The sequence below is a fragment of the Hordeum vulgare genome, chromosome 2H (genome assembly GCF_904849725.1).
Source record: "Hordeum vulgare subsp. vulgare chromosome 2H, MorexV3_pseudomolecules_assembly, whole genome shotgun sequence".
NCBI lineage: Eukaryota > Viridiplantae > Streptophyta > Magnoliopsida > Poales > Poaceae > Hordeum > Hordeum vulgare.
This window is the reverse complement of record NC_058519.1, coordinates 35,818,324-35,841,137: the sequence shown is the minus strand read 5'-3', so window position 1 is coordinate 35,841,137 and position 22,814 is coordinate 35,818,324. Positions and strand designations below refer to the sequence as shown.

The following is a 22,814-nucleotide window of genomic DNA, read 5'->3' as shown; positions in this document are numbered from 1 at the left end:
AATACTCGGGGATCAATTATTCATGTACATTACTCCCTCCATTATCTTATACAAGGCCACAAATTCAAATTACAGGTACCAATGTAAAACTTAATGATTGCTTTGCAAGATAATTTTTCTTTTCATTGTTAACCGTGATCATTAATACATCACATGAATGCAAGGAAGAAATGAGAAAAAAAAAAGTTAAGTGTGATTATGACTACATGCAAGCAAGTATTAAATAAGTTGTTACTACAAAGAAGCATCATTAATTTTTACCTTGATTACTGTTAGTAACCTTAGGCTGGCCATAGTGGGGGTATCATAGCTAGTAACATAGTCTTGGGACTAGCAAACATGATGATGTGGTAAGTAATTAAAGAAGAGAGAGAGGGTTAGGGTAACATAAGTAGATACTGTATCATGTTAAATGCTATGCTACTATGTGTCATGCATGTCAATAAATGAGATCACCTATGATACTAGTTTATGATACTATGCACTATGAAGGTAGTATCATACAATACTAACATATGCATGATACTACTATATGTTACTCCTCACTATAAGCAGCCTAAGATTGTGCACCGCGATCAAGAGGAAGAGAAAAACGAGAGAAATTAATGTTAATTTGCTAATTAATACCATTACATGCAATGAATTGGCCACTGCATGTCGTGCAAGTTAGTCTCCAGTCATTAAAAGCATACACGCCTCATGTCTCTTATTGGTTGATTCATTTATTCATGTCAAAAAACAAGGAACGATGTGAAAGCTAATGCACCATGTCTAAGTGTTTTGGAATTATCTGATTTTCGTAAAATGACTTATAAACCGAAACGGAGGAAGTAGATGCAAATGTTTTTTTTATAGTGACGTTGTATAAACGAATGGAGGAAGTAGTGAGCAACATGTCGGTCATTAGCAGTCGAGAAAGGTGAACGGGTCGGAGCCCTTCATGCCCCCGTCGGCCAGCTAGCGGGCAGTAACACTAGTAGCAAGTGGAGCCGTTGTTTAATTAGGACGTAGTAGTACAACACGCTTCAATTGATCCCAGGAATATATTTGATTAGGTTTTTTTGTGCGTTGGATGCAAGTAGACTCAGTGACAACGTCCCGTGGCCTGGAAACGAATGCGAATGATTGGTTACACGCATGCACAAGACACGGTTTGATTCCTACGAGACACCAACAGGCGATCGAGGCCCCATGCTTGTTGGTCCATTTGAACTAATCATAAGCCCCCAGTTCAGAAGTAAGAAATGATCACATACGCTCCACATTGGTTGTCCATGAAATTGCACCAACAATTTATAAGAACAATCTTCATATGAAGAACCGAGTTCAATAGCTTGAAGCGGGCAAGGGCCGGGCTACAAGAAGGCTAAATGGGTTGCGGCCCGCGCAATATGAAGAAAAATCATTAAGGTGTGAGAGCAAGTTTGAACATATGAGAAAAATAATAATTGGGCTTTCATATAAGCTGGCCATCACACCTTGCCAATGTGTGGAACTACCACATGTCGCATGTTCGAACCATTCCATCGAGAAATCGAAACCTCTGTAATTTGGAAACCATTGAATAGATATGTACCCAAATGGAACCTGTGACCTCTGCAAGGAATTAGACCGGACTACAATCCACCTTGGCACGGTGACTGGGCGCTTTCAAAATCTTTAAAAGGTTTTGTTATATTTTGCTCGATAAACGCATATGTTACGGGGATCACAAATCGCAATTACAGGATGATTACATATATATGTTGCCGGCATGTACGATTAACAATCGAATAAGTAGAACAGTTTCAATGGGAATAATTATGATAGCAATCGAACTCACAATCAGATTTATGAAGCAACTCGATAGGGTTCCACATGATGTATGATAGCAATCAGGGGAAGGGAACTCAGAGCTCTCGGGTATCCGCGCACCCAATATGCGCCAAAAATTTTAGTAATTTGAAAAAAGTTCAATCTTTTTTGAAATCAAATATGGTTAAGTATTGTACTCGTATAGAAAGTTTGGACACGAAATGATTTCTAATGACATCAGGGCAAAAAAGACAAGTTTATGACAACAACATAGAGTGTATAGTAGTTGTATGTATCATTTTTTACCGAATCTTCGACCCACGATACAACGGAAAGTCATTCTCTGGCGAATCTTTTTATACGACTAAAATAATTGATGATGTTTGGTATCAAAAAAGATTTGGAATTTTTTTAACTTTTTTGAATTACTAATTTCTTTTAGATATAGAGTGCACGGGTATCAGGTTCTCCTTTGTATTTTCCAGCAATCAGGTAACTATGTACAAACTACAGATGCTTTCTAGTAGCATTTTGATATCACACCCTAATCAAGATTAATCAGCACTCCCTCTCGCTCACAGGCCATCATTATGCCTTGCACGCATCAACAACACACACACGACGATCCTCCTCCTCGAATCGTCGCCGCCTAATTAACCCAATCCTTAATCCAAGTTAATGAAGCAAACTAATCAATCCACGAGCTAGCACCAACCAAATTGATTAACCATCTATGGCTACCGCCAAGCAAACGGCCGGAGACGATCCTGTCCATCGGATGGATGGATGGATTTCAGATCTACCACATGTTGGAGAAGTCCATGGGTGGCTCACCCCGGCACAGCTCCTCCAGATCGACGTATGACCGCGACGACGGCATCATCGGGAATGATGTGTCCGCGGCACCGGCGAGCGCGCACGTGTCGAAGAAGCCGAGCGAAGGGCTCAGCAGCGCCGACGAAGACGCCACCTCCGGCTTGCAGTGCCTGCGGATCGCGGTCTGCTGGTCAACGCCCATGGCTCCCTGGTAGGGTGAGTACCCGGCGCCGCCGTGGTTGCCGTTGGCCGTCGTCGCCGGCATGAAGAAGTAGTTGGGGCTCTGCATCTGCTGCTGCGGCACCGGCGGCTCCGTCTTGATGGTCAGATGCTCCGTGTCCAGGTCGAACGGCAGGGCGGTGCTGGTGGTGGAGCTGGAAGCGCCGGCGAAGTCGTCGGCGCCAGACGCAGACGGAGAGTCCATGAGCATCGGTAGGTCGGCGTCGTCGAGCAGGCCGGCGTTGTTGAGCAATTCATCATAGTTGACGAAGCCATCGACATCGAGGAACGCGAGCGGGTCTTCCATGGCCCCGTTGGCCACCGGCGCCATCTGGGCCGGCGCATTCTTCGCCGCCGCCATGTCTTTGTTAAACACCCGGCAAACAGCCCAATCGTCCTGCACGCACGCAACAGGCAAGGTGAGCGGGAAAACAACACGAGAATCCCTAATAAGAAGCAAGAAACACATCTCGAGCGCGACATGTGAGCTCTGGCGGTCAGTTGGATCGATGGACACAATCAGACGGAGACTGAAAAACAAAATGATACAAGATTCTTGCGGTTGCCGTACCTTGGCGGTGGGGGGAAGGCGATGGGGCAGCTGGCCCTCGAGGCGGTACTCGTGCATCACCCACGGCGTCTTCCCGCCGCTGGGGGCGCGGCCGGTGTAGAAGACGAGCGTCTTCTTCATGCCGACAAGGACCTTGCCGCGATAGATCTCCTTGTCCTTCCCCGTCGCCTTCCAGTAGCCGCGCTCCGTGGCCCGGTTGGTGCGCGTCCCCGTCGGGTACTTCCGGCCCTTGTGCACGAAGAAGAACCAGTCCTTCTCCCCCATCTTCGCCAGGCCTGCGAAAAACACGAGAACCGGCCATGAGCGCGCTGCAAATCAGATCAAAGAACGACCCTCTTGTCGAGGAGTAGTACTGCACTCCACTCACCAGGGAGGTCCCACGGCTCGTTCTTGTTGAGGTCGACGTCGGTGATCGCTTGGCAGGAGAAGGATTCGTGGAGGACCTTGCGGGTGAGGTAGTCGGTGACCACCTCCTCGTCGGTGGGGTGGAACCGGAACCCCGGTGGAAGAGACAGCTGCGGCTCCTCCACCCCCAGATCCATCACCGCCGTCACGTCCGACATCGCTGCGCCCTGATCTCGGATCTACTAGCTTGCCTTGCTATGCTCAGGATGGAACGGGAGCTGAGGAGGAAGAAGAGCTAGATCTGATATGTGAGAGGTGATTTTGTCTGAACGCTTTGGGGTTTAGAAGAGGTGCGGGGTGGTTATATAGCGTCCGGCCGGAGTGGTGTACGGGGGAAGCCAACTTGACGCGCAGCAGCGTAAGCCCGGCTATTTTACTTCACTTATTTACTGCACCTCCAAACTTTAGCTACAATTTAATGGCTGTTAATTGCTTTGTAGTGATTCCAAGACAGTAAATTATGCTATTACCAAGCGGCTAAGCATGTCCAAACGAGTTGCTCATGATAGCATCCAGGATATCAGCTGCAATTATCAAGTGTTAATAGGTTGCTAACACGATTTCATGGGTGAAAGTGAAACTGACACAATCACGGCGCTTTCTCCGGTGAGAAAACGCCCTGCAATTTGAATACGTACGGTTGTGAATCGCAGAAGATAGCGCCGAAGTTATCAAAGATAACATCCGTTTTGATGCGGAGGCTGTCCCTAAATCCCTTTTTTCACGATTTTAATCGTTGGAAACCACCGTAATGACCTAGTACTTATCTTCTAACGATGCAATTTCCTTTTTTTTTCAAACGCGTAACACACATTTGTCCTTTGTACTTCCTCTGTTTAAATTTACATCGTATATTAGCCTTGATCTAAGTAAAACTTTATAAAGTTGAACCGAGTTAATTGGAAACCATCTAAACTTTTATAATAAAAATACGTATAATATAGAAATATTTTGAAAATGATTCTAATGGTATAGACTTGGTAGTGTGGATTATAATTCTTTTTTATAAACTTGGGAGTAAATAAAGCTGGTACACGAAGTAAATGAAAACGGATGGAGTAGTTTAAATGCCAATTCTATTTTACACACACGCACGCACACACATACACAACCGTTAGTTGTTAATGATTATCTTCACGTGGAGAAAATTTCAACGGCCGAGCCGTGCTGTTTCCCTGGTGGTGATGGTCGTTGGGTGGTTGGAACTTGGAAGTGATGGTGCCGCTGCTACGTAGTACCTGTCAGTTTCCCTGCTGTTTTTGTGTGTGACCAAGAGCGATCGAGCCGCCGATGATTCGTCCTTCTACAGTAGCCATGAAAGATACCAGTAACTACGAGGGTTAACGTCTAGCTAGCTTCTAGCGAAGCCGTCCATATCATATGCAGCCACACAAAATTCAGAAAAAATGGCCGACGAATTCTGGAGTGAAAGCATACAGGTCTGCGTTGTCGAAACGAGGGTTAAATCCCAAGTGTCAAGATCCTTTTCTCACCAGCTAGCCTATTCTAGTTCCTTGTCCTATATATCTCACTGACACGTACCACTGCTGAACAACGCACAAAATGGCACGTGAAAATGCACTATTTATATGCAGTGGGCAATCGCCGGGCCTAGCTGTTAAATCCGCGTACTTATCGACAAGGAAAAATTCTAAGGGGAGAAGAGTACAGTAAAATCCAAACTTATGGGAATTTGTTCGGGAAAGAAAATCCAAATGTTTGACTGTACAGAATAGTATATGCCATAAGTGGAAGAGCTACACACGTTTCACTGGGCGGGCTAAAACGAATTAGCTTAAGAAACACATCTGTAATTTTGCTCCCAGGACCCAACTTCAGCACCACTCTACACTCAAATCTTACTATTTAGCTGCGCGGGCCATAGCTTGATTTAGCTCAGCCGTAGCTCCGCCACCTTATACCATCATATATTCCAATTGCATTGTGCACACAGAAAATGCATTGGGAAACTGTTCTCTCTAACATGATTAGTCCGCAAGCCGTTTTTCGGTTCTCTCGACTTTAACATACGATGTTTTTTGTCATACCTATCTGTAATAAGTTTTTCTATAATTGAAAGATAACTCTATTTGATCCATATTTTTTTAAATGAGTCTAGATGCGGATGTATCTAACGGCAAAATGTGTCTAAATGCATCTTTGTGTAGACAAACCTAGAAATAATACAGATTGGAGGGAGTACTTCTGTCAGTTACCCGGGATAAATAAAAATGCGACCGGATACTTAGCCACTAAGCACGAGTATGTTATAAATAAGCTAAATCTGGACGCATATAGTGATTGGATCGGCCAGGATATGTACACTTATTTATGTATGCAAAGACTAATTCTTGAGTGCATTAAATGCACTTCGACTTAACATTCCTATCAATTTGATTGAGGTGTAGTGGGCGCTACGGAAAATATCCGGATATGACGCTGCGGAGGCGCGAAATGCTTATGTCAGGCGTTGGCGAATGCGTATGCTGCCGTGGTTGGTCCAATCACAACTCACAGGAGTGTCTGGAAAAAATATTGTAAAATTAATTCAGCAAATCAAGCCATATCTGTGAACTAGATACAGTTCAGGGTGGACACTGTCCGGGCCGGTCCGAGCCGGCGTTTGGACCGGCCCGAGCAGGCTGGCGGTCCTCTTTTCAGGGACCGCACCGGCAAGGCAAAAGCCCGGGCCGGACCGTCGAAGGCTGTAGGTCGTAATCCGAAGCTGAGACAGAGGAAATAGGTGCGGGCACTCATGTAGAGCTCGATATCGAGGTCGGGGAGGCCGGAGAAGCAGCGACGGCGACGGAATCGACGACGAACGGCGACGGCCGGAGCTGGAGATGGAGCAAGATCCCGACTGACTCGCGGCGAATCCCATCGATTTGTTACGGGGGGGAGGAGATCCGATGCTTGCGAAGCTCCTGGACATGGTGGTTCGTCCTGGAAAGGACAGTGGCCACGTCCTCCTGCATCTCGTGCTCTGGACGGCGGCGGCGGCATAGCACGTCTCCCCCGCCATGCCTGAGCCGCCACACCTCCAGCACGCCCCCGACACTCCTCCAGCACGCCCCCGTCATGCCTCGCCATGCCGCGGCCGTGCCCTCGCCATGCCGCCGGTGAGCTGTTCGGTCCGCTCGGTCGGACCGGGCTTTAAGCGGACCGGACCGAGAAAATTGCGGTCTTGTTTTGAGGGACCGGACCGGTCGGTTTTTGTGGTCGGACCTGGACCGAGCCGGCTCGGACCGAGCGGTCCACGAGCGGGCCACGAAGCCCGCTCGGTACGTCCAGGCTGAGATACAGTTGCCACCTATGCAGTTTCCTGGACATTTCTTCGCCTCTCCATGGCCTACCTGCCTTTCCTGGAGCTGAAATATTATCCCATATACGTAATGCATTCCTATCTTAACTATAAGTATTTAGGTACAAAGAAAGTAGATCGATAGTACGAAATAGAAAGGGTCATCTGAATTTTACATGTGAAGTCATTAGCTAGCGTGGCAAACAAAATGCAGCGGTTTCCTCGCACACAACAATTCAGAAACCAGTGGGTTGAGAGCAATACCTAAGAAGATAATGCGATACATGTATGCAATCGTCAACTGATGATCAGTAATTATCAAGCTATTTTGCGGCTAACACTTCCACAACTGCTCGTGGCTTCGTTGCTAGAAGCTGCACGACAGGGAATCTCGATCCACAAATACATGGTGTGGTGTTTGATGGACCTGATCACCGGTCAGAGTCACTGTCGCCGGCCACATCGTCAGTTTCCGGAAGCAGACAAGTCTTCCTTGTCATTCCTCGACAGCAACACTGTGCCTGCTGCCATATCTGAAGATCACGGATATGGATTGAAATGAAAGTTTGGTTGACATTAAATTCTCACAACGTGACATATAAAAACCCCACAGCATATGAGAGAGAGGGGAGAGAGATTCTCTTGTAATGTTTTACTCCAAAGCCGTCCAATTTTAAACGTGAGTACAATATTGCTGCGGTCTGCCATGATCGCAGGATGGATTTGCTTGCTTGGTCCCAAAGGGCAGAAACAAAATGCAAATGCATGGCAGACGAAAAACCCTTCTCGCCCAAGCATCTGCTACCGCTAACAAAAAAAATGCAGCTGCTGATCTACGTAGTAGTGATATCCTTTTTGCGTGATTCTTCTCTCCTTTTCTTGGAAAAAAGTAAAGATGATTTTGCCTGTCCTTTTTGCTCCTTTTGCACCGGCGCCGGCATTGTGTTATTTGTGCATGAAGGGTGCAATCCACTGCTAAGAAACAGCTCGGTTTGCTAGTGTATGCGGTACTGCTAGTATCCCGTAGGATATATTTTTGCTAGTGCCCTACGAAAAGCATTTTTGCTAGTGTAGAAAGGAGGAACGGTCGTAGCAGCGTTCCGTCGCGTGGCCGGTTACGTGGGTCCAGCTCAAGGCTGTGCGCCGCAGCGACGTTTGTGACCTCATTCCGTCGACACGCACGCGGCTTCCAGCTCACTCCAACGTGCTGCTGTTCCGGTGCCACCGCGGCCCTTGGATAAGGCATGTACCAATGTTAGTTTTTAGCACGGTTTTATACATATTTTGCTGATATATCATACTAGTTAATAAAGAAAAAGAATAGAGTTGTATCTGGTTGTAACGGAAAATATTATATATTATTATTATACATATGATATTAATATATGATACTATATCCGTAATGCATAGTATCATAGGATAGTTTATTTATTACAATGCATGATACATAGTAGCACAATATTTAATATGGTACGGTATCATGATATGATACGGTATCATGATATGATACGGTATCATGATATGATACTCAACCCTCTCATAAAAATTGCCTACTTGGCATGCATGATACTACCTATGATACTTCCATTACGATCAACCTTAGCTAAGATACAACCCTTTCACGTGGTCATAGGCAAAAAATGGTTCTAGCCCAATCATATGCATGCATTACCCCAAATTATTAAATGTAGATACAACTCATAAAAAACAATGCATTGACATTGTTGTATCTTAAATTTTTAATGCTTATACAATAACGTGATAAGAGACGATGCATTGACGCATGCCTAAGAAAACTTAGCCTAGTAGTAGTAGTCAAGGCACGGAAAGATGGGACACAAAACTGTTAGAAAAAACAAAAACTAGAAAGATTAACATGTATAAAAACACATTTGAGAAGTGATTTCGATCGAAAGAATTTAACTTTGGGAAACGTTTGGGGTCGGCACGTCGGCCGAACGCTTTGGCGGACCGAGTGCGTGTCATAGGATTAAGGCTAATCCTATCGTGTCGTTGGCCGCGTCAGCGAATTTTTTGCTACAACCGGTGTCTATTTTCGTTAAACCCATCCACTAAAAAAAGTTGCATCCACGTTCGTCAGAGTTGCAATCCGAATTCGTCGATTTTTTTTGCTACAACCGCTGTCTATTTTTGCTACAACCGGTGTCGATTGTTGCTACAACCGTCCACTAAAAAAGGTGCATCCACGTTCGTCAGAGTTGCAGTCCTAGTTCGCCCGATGAAAGGATCGATATGGTTGACTAGAGGGGGGCTGAATAGGCAACGACCACTTTTTAATTTATCTTAGCAAGTTAGAGTTAGCAACATAAAGGTTCTCTAAAATGACAACAAGGAAATGAACCTATATGATGCTACCAACTAAAAGTACTAAGGCAAGCAAGAGATAGTCAATAACACAAGCATACACAATGTAAAGGTTAGAGATAACCGCAAGTGGAACCAATGAAGACGAGGATGTGTTACTGAAGTTCCTTCCCTTTGACACGAAGTACGTCTCCGTTGGAGCGGTGTGGAGGCACAATGCTCCCCAATAAGCCACTAGGGCCACCGTATTCTCCTCACGCCCTCACACAATGCAAGGTACCGTGATTCCACTATAGGTGCCCTTGAAGGCGGCGACCGAACCTTTACAAACAAGGTTGGGGCAAACTCCACACAAAGCTTGGAGGCTCCCAACAAGACCACGGAGCTTCACCACAATGGAATGTGGCTCCGAGGTGACCTCAACCGTTTAGGGTGCTCAAACACCCAAGAGTAACAAGATCCGCAAGGGATTATTGGGGGGAATCAATTTTCTCTTGGTGGAAGTGTAGATCTAGGCCTTCTCAACCAATCCCTAGGAAATCAACAAGTTTGATTGGCTAGGGAGAAAGAGAGAGGGCACTTTTGAGCTTAGGGAGCAACAATGGAGCTTGGGAGGGTCAAAGGTAGGGTTCTTGAGCAAGAAGAACCCTTTTATATAGTGGGGGGGGGATCCAACCGTTTTCCCACTCGCAGCACGAGCCCAGCGGTACTACCGCTGTCTGCAGCGGTACTACCGCTGGCTGCAGCGGTACTACCGTTGATCCCATGGTAGTGCAAAGACACTACCGGGCCTACCACCGCCAAGAAAGTCTTCGCAAAAATTCCGACGAAGTACAGCCGCAAGGAAGGCGGTACTAAAGTCCTGGAGTGGTACTACCGCTGACCAGGGGCGGTACTACCGCCAGCTCTAGCGGTACTACCGCTGGGGCCAGCGGTACTACAGCTAGGGGACCTTTTTGCAAGATGAGATAAACAAGAGATGGGAACAGCTCCAAAGTTGCCGGGAAAGGGGATGGAGATAAAGTGTGTGCGTGCAAAATTGATTCCACCCAAACCTTTCCAGTACGGATCCCCTCTTAATAGTATGGTGTTCTTATGACTGAAAGACCAAGAGAATCGTAGAGGACACCGTGCTTCTGTTCCACGGAGGGAGCCGAATCGTCTTGTGCCGTTGACATGTATTATATGAAAGCTTAATGCACACGATTAGTCCTTTAAGATATTGTCATCAATCACCAAAATTACTTAGGCATAAATATGTCCTAACAATCTCCCCCTTTTTGGTGGATTGATGACAATACCGGATTTGCACAGTAGAAAGCATGTGAGCATAAAGATAAATAATAGAGATAATTGAACAGCATATGACTCACAGCATATGATAAAAATAAGTCTCACAATAAGACCAAGTCTCACATCACACAAAGCAAAGATAGCAAATACGATCAAACCAAGTTCAAAGCAAACACGATAAAGATAAGCAGAGCAGCGCAAATCGCAAATCCAGCTCCTAGACTCTCTCCCCTTTGGCACAAGACACCAAAAAGGGGGCACACCTAACGACAAAGGTGGTCACTCCACATCCTCATCATCCCCATCATCCCCAGATGCGTCTGTGGCATCCGGATCCTGCTCGTCCTGCTCCTCCTCAATGTCCTCCTCAGAGGCCTCCTCCTCAGCATCAGACCCAGTCCACTGATAACCTTGAGCCCTCATCCAATCAGACTCTGGAGTGATGTCGTCCTCTGAGCCGCTTGAGATAGCCACATCAAGGGTCCTTAAGACATGCTTGTGCCTCTGACGGTTCTCCTTCTGGGCCACATGAGACTGATATTATCCCTTGGCTGCATACAAAAGAGAGTCTTCATTTGATCCTTCAGTTTCACTGCCCAAGATGGCATAGCAGAAGAGTGGGTCTGTGAAGCAGGTCCTCCTCCAGCAGCAGTCTCTGTGTCCGTGTCCATGTGATGAGAAGAAGTTGATGAGTTAGCCCATTTCTTTGATACGGAGCTTGATAGGATCATGCACAAAATAGTCAGCCTGAATAGGGAAGGGATCTACCAGATAGACATCGTGCCACCTCTTCTGAATATAGGCAAACAAGTAGGGCCCGTAGATGGGAACCTTGCGGTTCATGATGCAGTTCCAGAGCTCATTGAACATCACATGGGAAATATCGAGAGGCGCAATATCCTTAGTCCTAGCCTCCTCACACAGCAGAAGCATCTCAGCTAGATGACCATGCACCTCGTCCTTGTTGCCAATACGAGGAAATAGAGAGTTGCGGAAGACCCGATGCATGATATCCAGATGCGTGGGGAGCACACCTTTATTGATGTAATGTTGTTGTAGTCTGTCCTTGGGGGTGGCAGTAGATGAAGAAGGAGCATGAGGACGCATCCCAAGAACAGTTTCGGCCCCCTGAAAGTCGACTTTGAGAAACTGCATGAACTCTGTCCAGGAACCAGTTATCTTCTGAGTACCAGTCATCCATGTCATGGTGCGCACGTCATCAGGTGCAAAGTGAACAGTGACATAGAACTGGGCCACAACATCTGGATCAAAGTCTTGTCTGAAGGTGATGATCTCTGTAAGGCCAAGCTTTTCAAACAAGGAGAGAACCTCGCCAAAGTAGTCTGGATTCCGCCGAAGGTGAGCAAGGTCAATCCACTATACCGGGACAAATATCTTCTTGAAGGGCTTGATGATGTCACGATAGATCATGCAGTGATCCTGTGACCAAACATGCTCGATGTTCTTAATCTGAGCCTTGTCTTCAACATAGGGATTGTGGGTGCGGAATGCCAGAAAATCCCTAGGGGGCATAGTGCGAACGTTGATCCCTTTGTTCTTGGTAGCATTCTTCTTGAAGGACCTCTTCTTAGGAGTCAGACTGGAAGTGACGGAACCCTCTGGAGCCTCTGAAGTGCGAAACTGCTTAGGTTGGGTGTTACGTGCGGGATTCGAGCGGCGAGCACCACCTGTGACACACAAGACACACACACCAAAAAGAGCGTCAGGAGAAGTCAAGGCAATGGTCAAAAGAATCATAAGAAGAAACACACATTGCCAAACACAAAGAAAAAGAAATGAAAATAAGAAAAAAAATCCTCCTGGCGGTAGTACCGCTGGGGTCCTAGCGGTAGTACCGCGAGGCTGGCGGTACTACCGCTAGGGAGTTGACTTTCAGATCTGAATATATAGAAACCCACAAAAACTACTAGATTTGATTCAAGAGATCCACGACTAATAAATAAACTCACTACAAGAATCACCATAGCCCTAACACATGGGGACCTCGAGATCATCTAGATGGAGACACTCCTAGTCAAAGGGATTCAAGTTTTAGATCAAATCCATAAGAGGTATGATAAGAACTACTCGATCTAAAACATGGAGAACTAGGACATGTCAAAATAATTGCAATGAATCATAAATCCTAAACTCCTCTAAGATATCTCCTTCGTTCCATCCACAAACTAAGCACAAATCATAGTCATGGATCCAAATCACCAAGCTCCTAACCCTAGAACAAGAAAACACCAACCAAGAGAAGAAGGGGAGGAGCTTTCCTGGCGTCCATGGCACTTGACGGAGGAAGGAGAAGAGGAGCAAACCCTCCAACTCGAGGGAGAGAAGGGCTCCGCAGAGAGAGATCCAAACGAGGGGATTTTGGAGTAGAGGAAGGGAGAGCCACGAGGAAGAAGAAATAGGGAAAGAAAAAACGGGCTCCCCCTCCTTTATATAGTCCAAGGGGCACGGGCCCAGCGGTAGTACCGTTGTCCTAGCGGTAGTAACGCTCACCCTAGCGGTAGTACCGCTGGGGTACTAGCGGTAGTACCGCTCCCCCCTGGCGGTAGTACCGCTGGGGTCCTATATAGCGGTAGTACCGCTGTCCTAGCAGTAGTACCGCTCCCCCTTGAGACAGCCCTAAAAAGCCCTAGTCAAGTCGTGATAGGCTGGGGTCCTGGCGGTAGTACCGCCAAACCTGGCGGTAGTACCGCTGGGTCCTGGCGGTAGTACCGCTACCCCTGGCGGTAGTACCGCTCAAGAAGGCACAACGAGACATAGGAACTTGTGGAAATGAAGTGGGCAATGACTAGTCAGTAAAAAAAATAACACCAGCAAGATATACGGACTAGTCATTTTGTAACCTTTCTTCCATACGAGAGAAAGGTGGGGGCGGTGGCCGAGGCCACCTATGTTTGAGACAAAAGGTATGACACCGCGAAGAATTATCCTTGGGTTCATGACCAACGCTCATCTTTGAAGCACAAGTGCCATTGAATAATGGCCAAAGTGAAAGACTTGATCGATTTATGCATAATGGGGGGAGGAAAAGTTCATTGAGAGAACAACACTCCCCCTATGTCCATGCCTACACTTAGAACTGGATGTCATGCACAGTGAGGTGCAAAGTGCCTAGTTTCAATCCACATTACTTGAATCAATGATATTTAGCTCATGCCTTAACTCCCGGAACCTTACTTCATCTAGGGGCTTAGTGAAAATATCTGCAAGTTGCTCTTCAGTGTTGATGAAGTGAACCTCAATATCACCTTGCTTGATATGTTCACGAATGAAGTGATGGCGAATATCAATGTGCTTGGTCTTGTTATGTTGCACCGGGTTGAGGGAAATCTTGATAGCACTTTGATTGTCACATAGAAGAGTCACTTTGTCACAAGTGACACCGTGATCCTTTAAAGTTTGCCTCATCCATAGCAACTGTGCACAACAACTTGCAGCTGCCACATACTCAGCTTCGGTGGAAGATAGTGAGACACAATTCTGCTTCTTTGAAGACCAACTTACCAGTGAACGACCAAGGAATTGGCATCCTCCAGAAGTTGACTTCCTCTCCACACAGTCTCCTGCCCAATCTGAGTCAGAATAGCCCACTAGGTTGAAGTTTGCTCCTTTGGGATACCATAGACCAAAGTTTGGGGTATGAGCCAAATATCGAAAGATTCGCTTTACAGCCATGAAATGACTCTCTTTTGGTGCAGATTGAAACCGTGCACAAATCCCTACACTCAACATAATATCCGGTCTAGATGCACAAAGGTAAAGAAGGGATCAAATCATGGAGCGATATACCTTTTGATCCACTGCTTTACCATTGGGATCACTGTCAAGCTTGCATCTTGTTGGCATGCGAAACTTGACCGGCTTGACATCCTCTAGCTCGAACCTCTTGAGCATGTCTTGAGTGTACTTGGCTTGTTTGATGAAGGTCCCTTCTAAGCTTTGTTTAATCTCGAATTCGAGGAAGAACTTCAACTCACCCATCATAGACATCTCAAATTTCTCGGTCATTAGTGCAGCAAATTCTTCATTGAAAGATTCGTTAGGGGAACCAAAAATGATATCATCAACATATAGTTGGCATATGAACAAATCCCCTTTGACCCTCTTAGTAAAAAGAGTGGGATCTATCTTCCCAATTTCAAACCCACGATCTTGTAAGAACTCAGTAAGGTACTCATACCACGCACGTGGGGCTTGTTTAAGGCCATAGAGTGCCTTATTAAGTTTGTACACGTGATTGGGGAGCTTGGGATGTTCGAACCCTGGGGGTTGTTTGACATAGACCAACTCATTTAAAGGACCATTAAGAAAAACACTTTTCACATCCATTTGTTGTAATCTGAAATTATGATGAGAAGCAAATGCAAGCAACATGCGAATAGATTCTAGACGAGCAACCCGGGCAAAGGTTTCACCGTAGTCAATATCCTCGACTTGGGAGTAGCCTTGAGCCACCAATCTTGCCTTGTTTCGAATCACAATCCCATTGGCATCTTGCTTGTTTTTTAAGATCCATTTGGTCCCGATGACATTATGTTCCTCCTTTGGTCTTGGCACTAAATTCCAGACTTGATTACGCTCGAAGTTGTTGAGTTCTTCATGCATGGCCATAAGCCAATCCTCATCATCGAGCACTTCCTGTACCTGTTGAGGTTCACAATACGAAACAAACGTGTGATGCTCACAATAATTCCAAATTTGTTGACGAGTGGATACTCCCCTTTTCAAACTGCCAAGCACATTCTTCATAAGATGTGACTTGACTCTTAGCTTGTTCGAAATCTTGGCTGCGCGAGGCTCCTAGAGTTCTGCATTGGATAACTGGGGAGCATCGACTTGATTACTTTGCTTGCCCTTGCGTTTTGAACCTCCCTTGGCACCAGTAGCTCTCTTGGGCGCTGCAGATGGGAATTGAGAGACAGTATCCTGATCAACTTGATTTTCGACTTGAGCAGGTTCACTGGTTTGTCCTTGTTCTTGTGGTTGCTCTTGATCTTGATCTTGTGCTTCTATTTGGTCTGGATCTTGTAGTTTCACTTGACCTTGATCTTGAGCAGGTTCGGAACCTTGGGTAAGCGCTTGCACATCACGGACACATCACCATCTTTGAGCAATTGATCTTGTCCTTTAGCTTGTTCAACTGGTTGAGGGTCTTCTCTTTGTTCATCGGAAGCATGTGGGGCTTGTGAGGATGATTGCTCCACTTGAGTAGAGCATTGTCCTTCTCCTTCGGCTACAAGGGGTTCCTCAATGGGGAGTATTTGACCAATCCCCATTCTTCTTATGTCTTGGGGAGGAATTTCATCACCTACATCACAAATACCACTTTGCTCCACTTGGGAGCCATTATTTTCATCAAACTCCACGTTACACGTCTCCTCAATGAGCCCGGTGGACTTGTTGAGGACACGGTAAGCATGAGAGTTTGTAGCATAACCAACAAAGATGCCCTCTTGTGCTCTAGAATCAAATTTAGCTAAACGTTCACCTTTCTTGAGAATGAAACACTTACAACCGAATAACCGGAAGTACTTGAGATTGGGTTTGTTTCCGGTGAGAAACTCATATGGGGTCTTGTTCAAGCCTTTGTGGATATAGAGCCGATTGGACGCATGACATGCTGTGTTGATGGCTTCGGCCCAAAAGTTATATGGAGATTTGAATTCTGCCATCATTGTTCTTGCAACATCCATCAAGGTCCGGTTCTTCCTTTCTGCCACACCATTTTGTTGAGGGGTATATGGTGCTGAATATTGATGTTTCATTCCCTCATCACCTAGGAACTCATCCAAGGTGTAGTTCTTGAACTCGATGCCGTTGTCACTTGTAATCATCAAAATCTTTCCTTCATGTTGACGTTGAGCTTCATTAGCAAAGTTGATGACAGTTTGTTGAGTCTCACTCTTCCTCTTGAAGAAATATACCCAGGTGTATCTAGAGTAGTCATCAACAATCACCAAGCAGTACTTTCTACCCCCAAGACTATCAAATGATGGAGGACCAATGAGATCCATATGAAGGAGCTCCAACGGCCTCTTAGTGTAAATGAGAGTCGTTGGACGATGAGCAGTTTCATGAATCTTTCCTTCAATGCAGGCACTGCAAGCACGATCTCTGTCAAAACTCAAATTCATTAGTCCACGAATATGGTCCCCTTTGAGGAGACTTTGGAAAGATCTCATATTGACATGAGCTAGTCGGCGATGCCAAAGCCAGCCCACATCAACTTTAGCCATTAGAAAGTCGCAGTCTTAGTGGGTCGCTTTGAAAAGTTCACCACATAGAGACCATTTTCGACATATCCAACATAGGCTACTTTAAGAGTCTTGCTCCACAAAAGTACCACAATATCAAGATTAAAGAATGTGGAAAAACCCATAATTGCAAGTTGACGAATCGAAAGTAAATTGTAAGCAAGGGACTCAACAAGCATGACCTTCTCAATAGATAACTCTTGAGAGATGACCACCTTACCAAATCCCAATACCTTTGACGATGATGCATCGGGGAATTGGACATGGGTGGGCATAGATGGAGAAGGATGCACATCCACCACTAAGTCCTTGCTTCCGGTCATATGATTTGTTGCTCCATTATCGAGCAACCATGACACCCCACCGGAAGCAAACTCCTGCAATAGATCAAGGCTTGGTTTTAGGTACCCGTTTTTGAATGGGTCCTTTAATGTTAGAGACAAGGGTCTTAGGAACCCAAATAGCCCATTCAATGGACTCATAGTAAGAACCAACAAATTTGGCATAAACATGCCCATCACCAGCACGACATAAAACATAGGAAGGATTGAGTTTGCCGGCTGTGTTGGTGGGAATGGTTTTGCCCTTCCTGACGCTACCATTGTCCACCTTGTTCCTGTTCACCTCCTAAGTCCCTTCGCCCTCTTTGACAAAGATGTCCATGAGGGTAGGGGATCGTTTGTTCCTATTCTTCCTTTTTCTTTTTGACTTGGATGTAAGTCCAAGTCCCTCCTTTCCTACCACACCCTTTTGATTGCTCAAGAGGTCGTTCAGGTTCTTCTCGCCTTGGATGCATGACACAAGGACCTTCTCAAGTTTCTCCTTCAACTTGGCATTTTCCTCCACAAGATTTACATGCTCACAACAAGGGTTAGTTGTACAAGCATTATCAATTAAAACGAAAGGAGGACACGTAGATATTTCCTTGGTAAGCTTTGCTTGGAGTTGATCATGAGACTCTTTCACGGAGAAATGAGCACCTTTCAAGACCTTGTGAGCCTTGTCAAGTGTGTCAAACTCCACTTTGATTTTCTCATGGCCAACCCCAAGAGCATCCTTTTCAGACTTAAGCATACGAGTAAGAACAGTAGCATGATCTAGTTTCTTTTGCACTTTAGCGCAGTCATCGTTGTATGACTCCTCAAGAGCCAAACGAAGAGTGCTCTCCTTTTCAAGTGCAATAGATAGTTCAACAATCTCATCGGCATAGTCACGACTATGTCCTTGAAGCTCGGAGATGGTCTCCTCATGAGACTCGATGAGGTCATTAGCCTCACCCAGTTGTTCCAAGAGAGCAACAAAGTGCTTCTTGGGTTCTCCCTTGATCGTGCACAGAAATTTGTCAAGAACATGCTCATTAAGTTCCACAACATCACTATCATCAACACAATTCAACAATGAAGGAGCAGTAGTGATGTTGGTCTTAATGATGGGGGTTACCTGATCGATACCTTTGGCCATGAGGCATTTGGCGATGTGGTTATCGTTGGGGGCATTGAAGAGAGACACATTCTTGGGAGAAGGGGTGGCAATGGCGACAGTTGCTGTTGCCACCATATCGTCATCGTCATCATGATCGGAGGGGTACTCTTCAAGTGCCACCATACCCTTTGGGTGGGGTTTCTTCACAAAGTTGTTCTTGTTTGGAAAAGACTTGGTTTTGTCTTTGAGAATGAGCTTGCCCCTGTTGTCTTCCCTCTTCTCATAGGGACATTCTGCCACGAAGTGACTCACATTACCATAGTTATAGCATGTCCTCACTTGTTGCTTGGATTTGAACCCACTTGAGTTGTTCTTGGTGAAGTTGGGTCTTGAGTTCCTCTTGTTGCCCCAGAATTGCCTTGACGCAAGAGCCATGTGCTCGTGATAAGCATACTTAGTATCTTCAGGGCAGCTCTCCTCTTCCTCATCCTCTTCTTCTTCTTCAGAAGCAGCTTTTGCCTTTAAAGCAAGGTTGGGTGAAGCTGTCTTTGAACAAACTGGAGCAAGTGCATTGTCAACTGTCTTGTTCATGATTGACATTGCAATGAATTCATCCAACACCTCACTCGAAGACAAGGAGTGGAAATCTGGTCGTTGGCGAATAACTGATGACATGGCTTTGTTGAAAGGCATGATGGCCTTGAGAAACTTGCGCTTGACCCATGTATCATCCACATCCTTGGTCCCATGATCCTTGAGAGCCACGGCAATAGCAGTCACCCTTCGATAGAGATCACGAGGGTCCTCATCTTCCTTCATCACAAACTCATCGGCCTTATCAAGTACCACTTCATAGTTGGACCGTTGAATGCTTGAGCTTCCCTTGTACAACACCATAATGTGCTCCCAACAGTCCTTAGCCAAAGTGAAGGGGCGCAAGTGAGGAAGATCTTCAGGAGGTACTACGGACTGGAGAATAAACAATGTGGAGTGATTATATTGATTGTCCACTTCTTCTCTTGGAGTGAGGTTGCTTGGGTCATGGGGATAGTAGCCTTGCTCGATGCTTCTCCATAGATTTGTTGAGATGTGATTCAAATGAGACTTGATAGAAAATACCCAGTTAGCAAAATCACCATTTACAAGCTTAGGAGGAGGACCAACAGGGTTAAGACGCGGTGTGGGAACAAGTCCTCCATAGACCATGAGAGGTGGAACTAAGGCATAAGTTCCAGTCCCATCATTTTCGAGAGGAGGAGAAGGTTGCATACCTTTAGCCGTTTCCTTAGAGGAATTGGCCTCCGAATCTGTGTTGGTGGGTTTAACCACCAACGCCGGTTCGGGAGAACCTTTAATTCCCTCAATTAACTCATTAAGCATGCTCTTGACTTCAAGCATGCTCTTGACTTCGTTGGTCAAGGACGTCTTGAGGGCAACCATAGCCGTATTCAAGTCGTCCCTTGTGACCTAAGTCAAGGCCATGGCCTCAGGTTGCCCACGGGGAACTCCCTCATCATCTTCCATACTCTTCGGGTGGTGAAACCCTTAATAAAGATACGTGGCTCTGATACCAATTGAAAGGATGGATATGGTTGACTAGAGGGGGGTGAATAGGAAACGACCACTTTTTAGTTTATCTTAGCAAGTTAGGGTTAGCAACATAAAGGTTCTCTAAAATGACAACAAGGCAATGAACATATATGATGCTACCAACTAAAAGTACTAAGGCAAGCAAGAGATAGTCAACAACACAAGCATACACAATGTAAAGGTTAGAGATAACCGCAAGTGGAACCAATGAAGACGAGGATGTGTTACCGAAGTTCCTTCCCTTTGACAGGAAGTACGTCTCCGTTGGAGCGGTGTGGAGGCACAATGCTCCCCAATAAGCCACTAGGGCCACCGTATTCTCCTCACGCCCTCACACAATGCAAGGTACCGTGATTCCACTATAGGTGCCCTTGAAGGCAGCGACCGAACCTTTACAAACAAGGTTGGGGCAAACTGCACACAAAGCTTGGAGGCTCCCAACAAGACCACGGAGCTTCACCACAATGGAATGTGGCTCCGAGGTGACCTCAACCATCTAGGGGGCTCAAACACCCAAGAGTAACAAGATCCGCAAGGGATTATTGGGGGGAATCAATTTTCTCTTGGTGGAAGTGTAGATCTAGGCCTTCTCAACCAATCCCTAGGAAATCAACAAGTTTGATTGGCTAGGGAGAGAGATCGGGCACTTTTGAGCTTAGGGAGCAACAATGGAGCTTGGGAGGGTCAAAGGTAGGGTTCTTGAGCAAGAAGAATCCTTTATATAGTGGGGGGGGGGAATCCAACCGTTTTCCCACTTACAACACGAGCCCAACGGTACTACCACTGTCTGCAGCGGTACTACCGCTACCACTCCAGCGGTACTACCGCTGGCTGCAGCGGTACTACCGCTGATCCCATGGTAGTGCAAAGACACTACCAGGCCTACCACCGCCAAGAAAGTCTTCGCAAAAATTCCGACGAAGTACAGCCAGAAGGAAGGCGGTACTAAAGTCCTGGAGTGGTACTACCGCTGACCAGGGGCGGTATTATCGCCAGCTCTAGCGGTACGACCGCTGGGGCCAGTGGTACTACCGCCAGACCTAGCGGTACTACCGCTAGGGGACCTTTTTGCAAGATGAGATAAACAAGAGATGGGAACAACTCCAAAGTTGTCGGGAAAGGGGATCGAGATAAAGTGTATGCGTGCAAAATTGATTCCATCCAAACCTTTCCACTACGGATCCCCTCTTAATAGTACGGTGTTCCTACGACTCAAAGACCAAGAGAATCGTAGAGGACACCGTGCTTCTGTTCCACGGAGGGAGCTGAACCATCTTGTGCCGTTGACATGTATTATCTGAAAGCTTAATGCACATGATTAGTCCTTTAAGATACTGTCATCAATAACCAAAATTACTTAGGCATAAATATGCCCTAACACCCGATTTTTTTCCTACAACCGATGTTGATTTTTGCTACAATCTGCATCTCGTTTTGCTACAACCACGCTGGATTTTTGTTACAACGCATCACCGGTGTCGATTTCTTGCTACAGCGACGTACGCTTTTTGCGACAATCCACATTTTGTTTTGCTACCATGCACATTCAGCGTCGTTATTTTGCTACAACCACGGTGATATTTTGCTACAACCACGTTTTTGCTGCATTTGTGGCCAAAATCTCAATTCCTATATATAATTCTTTACCTCCGGACCATTCCGGAGATCCTCGTGACATCCGGGATCTCATCTGTGACTCCGGACAACCTTCGGTAACCACGTACACTATTTCCCTATAACCCTAGCATCATCAAACCTTAAGTGTGTAGACCCTACGGGTTCGGGAGACGTGCAGACATGATCGAGACATCTCTCCGGCCAATAACCAACAGTCGGGTCTGGATATCCATGTTGGTTCCCACATGTTCCACGATGATCTCATCGGGTGAACCACGATGTCAAGGATTCAATCAATCCCGTATGCAATTCCCTTTGTCTATCAGTATGATACTTGCCCGAGATTCGATCGTCGGTATCCCTATACCTTGTTCAATCTCGTTGCCGACAAGTCTCTTTACTCGCTCCGTAGCACATCATCCCATGACTAACTCCCTAGTCACACTGAGCTCATTATGATGATGTTCTACCGAGTGGGCCCAGAGATACCTCTCCGTCACATGGAGTGACAAATCCTAGTCTCGATTCGTACCAACTCAATAGACACTTTCGGAGATACCCGTAGTGCATCTTTATAGTCACCCAATTACGTTGTGACGTTTGATACACCCAAAGCACTTCTACTATATCCGGGATTTGCACAATCTCACGATCCAAGGAAATGATACTTGATATTAGAAAAGCTTTAGCAGACGAACAGCACGATCTAGTGCTATGCTTAGGATTGGGTCTTGTCCATCACATCATTCTCCCAATCATGCGATCCCGTTATCAACGACATCCAATGTCCATGATTAGGAAACCATGATCATCTTTTGATCAACGAGCTAGCCAACTAGAGGCTTACTAGGGACATATTGTGATCTATATATTCACACATGTATTACTGTTTCTGGTTAATACAATTATAGCATGAACAATAGACAATTATCATGAACAAGGAAATATAATAATAACTGCTTTATTATTGCCTCTAGGGTATATTTCCAACAGTCTCCCACTTGCACTAGAGTCAATAATCTAGTTACATTGTGATCAATCGGACACCCATACCATTCTGGTGTTGATCATGGTTTTCTCGTGGAAGAGGTTTAGTCAACGGGTATGCAATATTCAGATCTGTATGTACTTTACAAATATCTATTTCTCCTTTGTGTACGTAGTCCCGGATGGAGTTGTAGCGGCATTT

General features: G+C 45.8%; 1 protein-coding gene across 1 annotated transcript; it reads right to left on the bottom strand.

Moving 5' to 3' along the window:
* Positions 1-2,239: 2,239 nt before the first annotated feature.
* Positions 2,240-4,081, bottom strand: LOC123429434 (NAC domain-containing protein 92-like). Its single transcript, XM_045113470.1, has 3 exons — positions 3,768-4,081; positions 3,401-3,675; positions 2,240-3,226 (listed from the first exon to the last, which is right to left on the bottom strand). The coding sequence occupies exons 1-3, from the start codon at positions 3,961-3,963 to the stop codon at positions 2,594-2,596; spliced, it is 1,104 nt and encodes a 367-aa protein (XP_044969405.1). The 5' UTR covers positions 3,964-4,081; the 3' UTR covers positions 2,240-2,593.
* Positions 4,082-22,814: the final 18,733 nt, after the last annotated feature.

What these genes read in the sequence shown, in the direction of transcription:
- LOC123429434 (XM_045113470.1), bottom strand. Translation starts at nt 3,963, where the DNA reads ATGTCGGACGTGACGGCGGTGATGGATCTGGGGGTGGAGGAGCCGCAG. An exon ending in CGAGCCGTGGGACCTCCCTG is followed by an intron (nt 3,676 to 3,767) that starts GTGAGTGGAGTG and finishes TGTTTTTCGCAG; the next exon opens with GCCTGGCGAAGATGGGGGAG. An exon ending in GCCTTCCCCCCACCGCCAAG is followed by an intron (nt 3,227 to 3,400) that starts GTACGGCAACCG and finishes GCGTGCGTGCAG; the next exon opens with GACGATTGGGCTGTTTGCCG.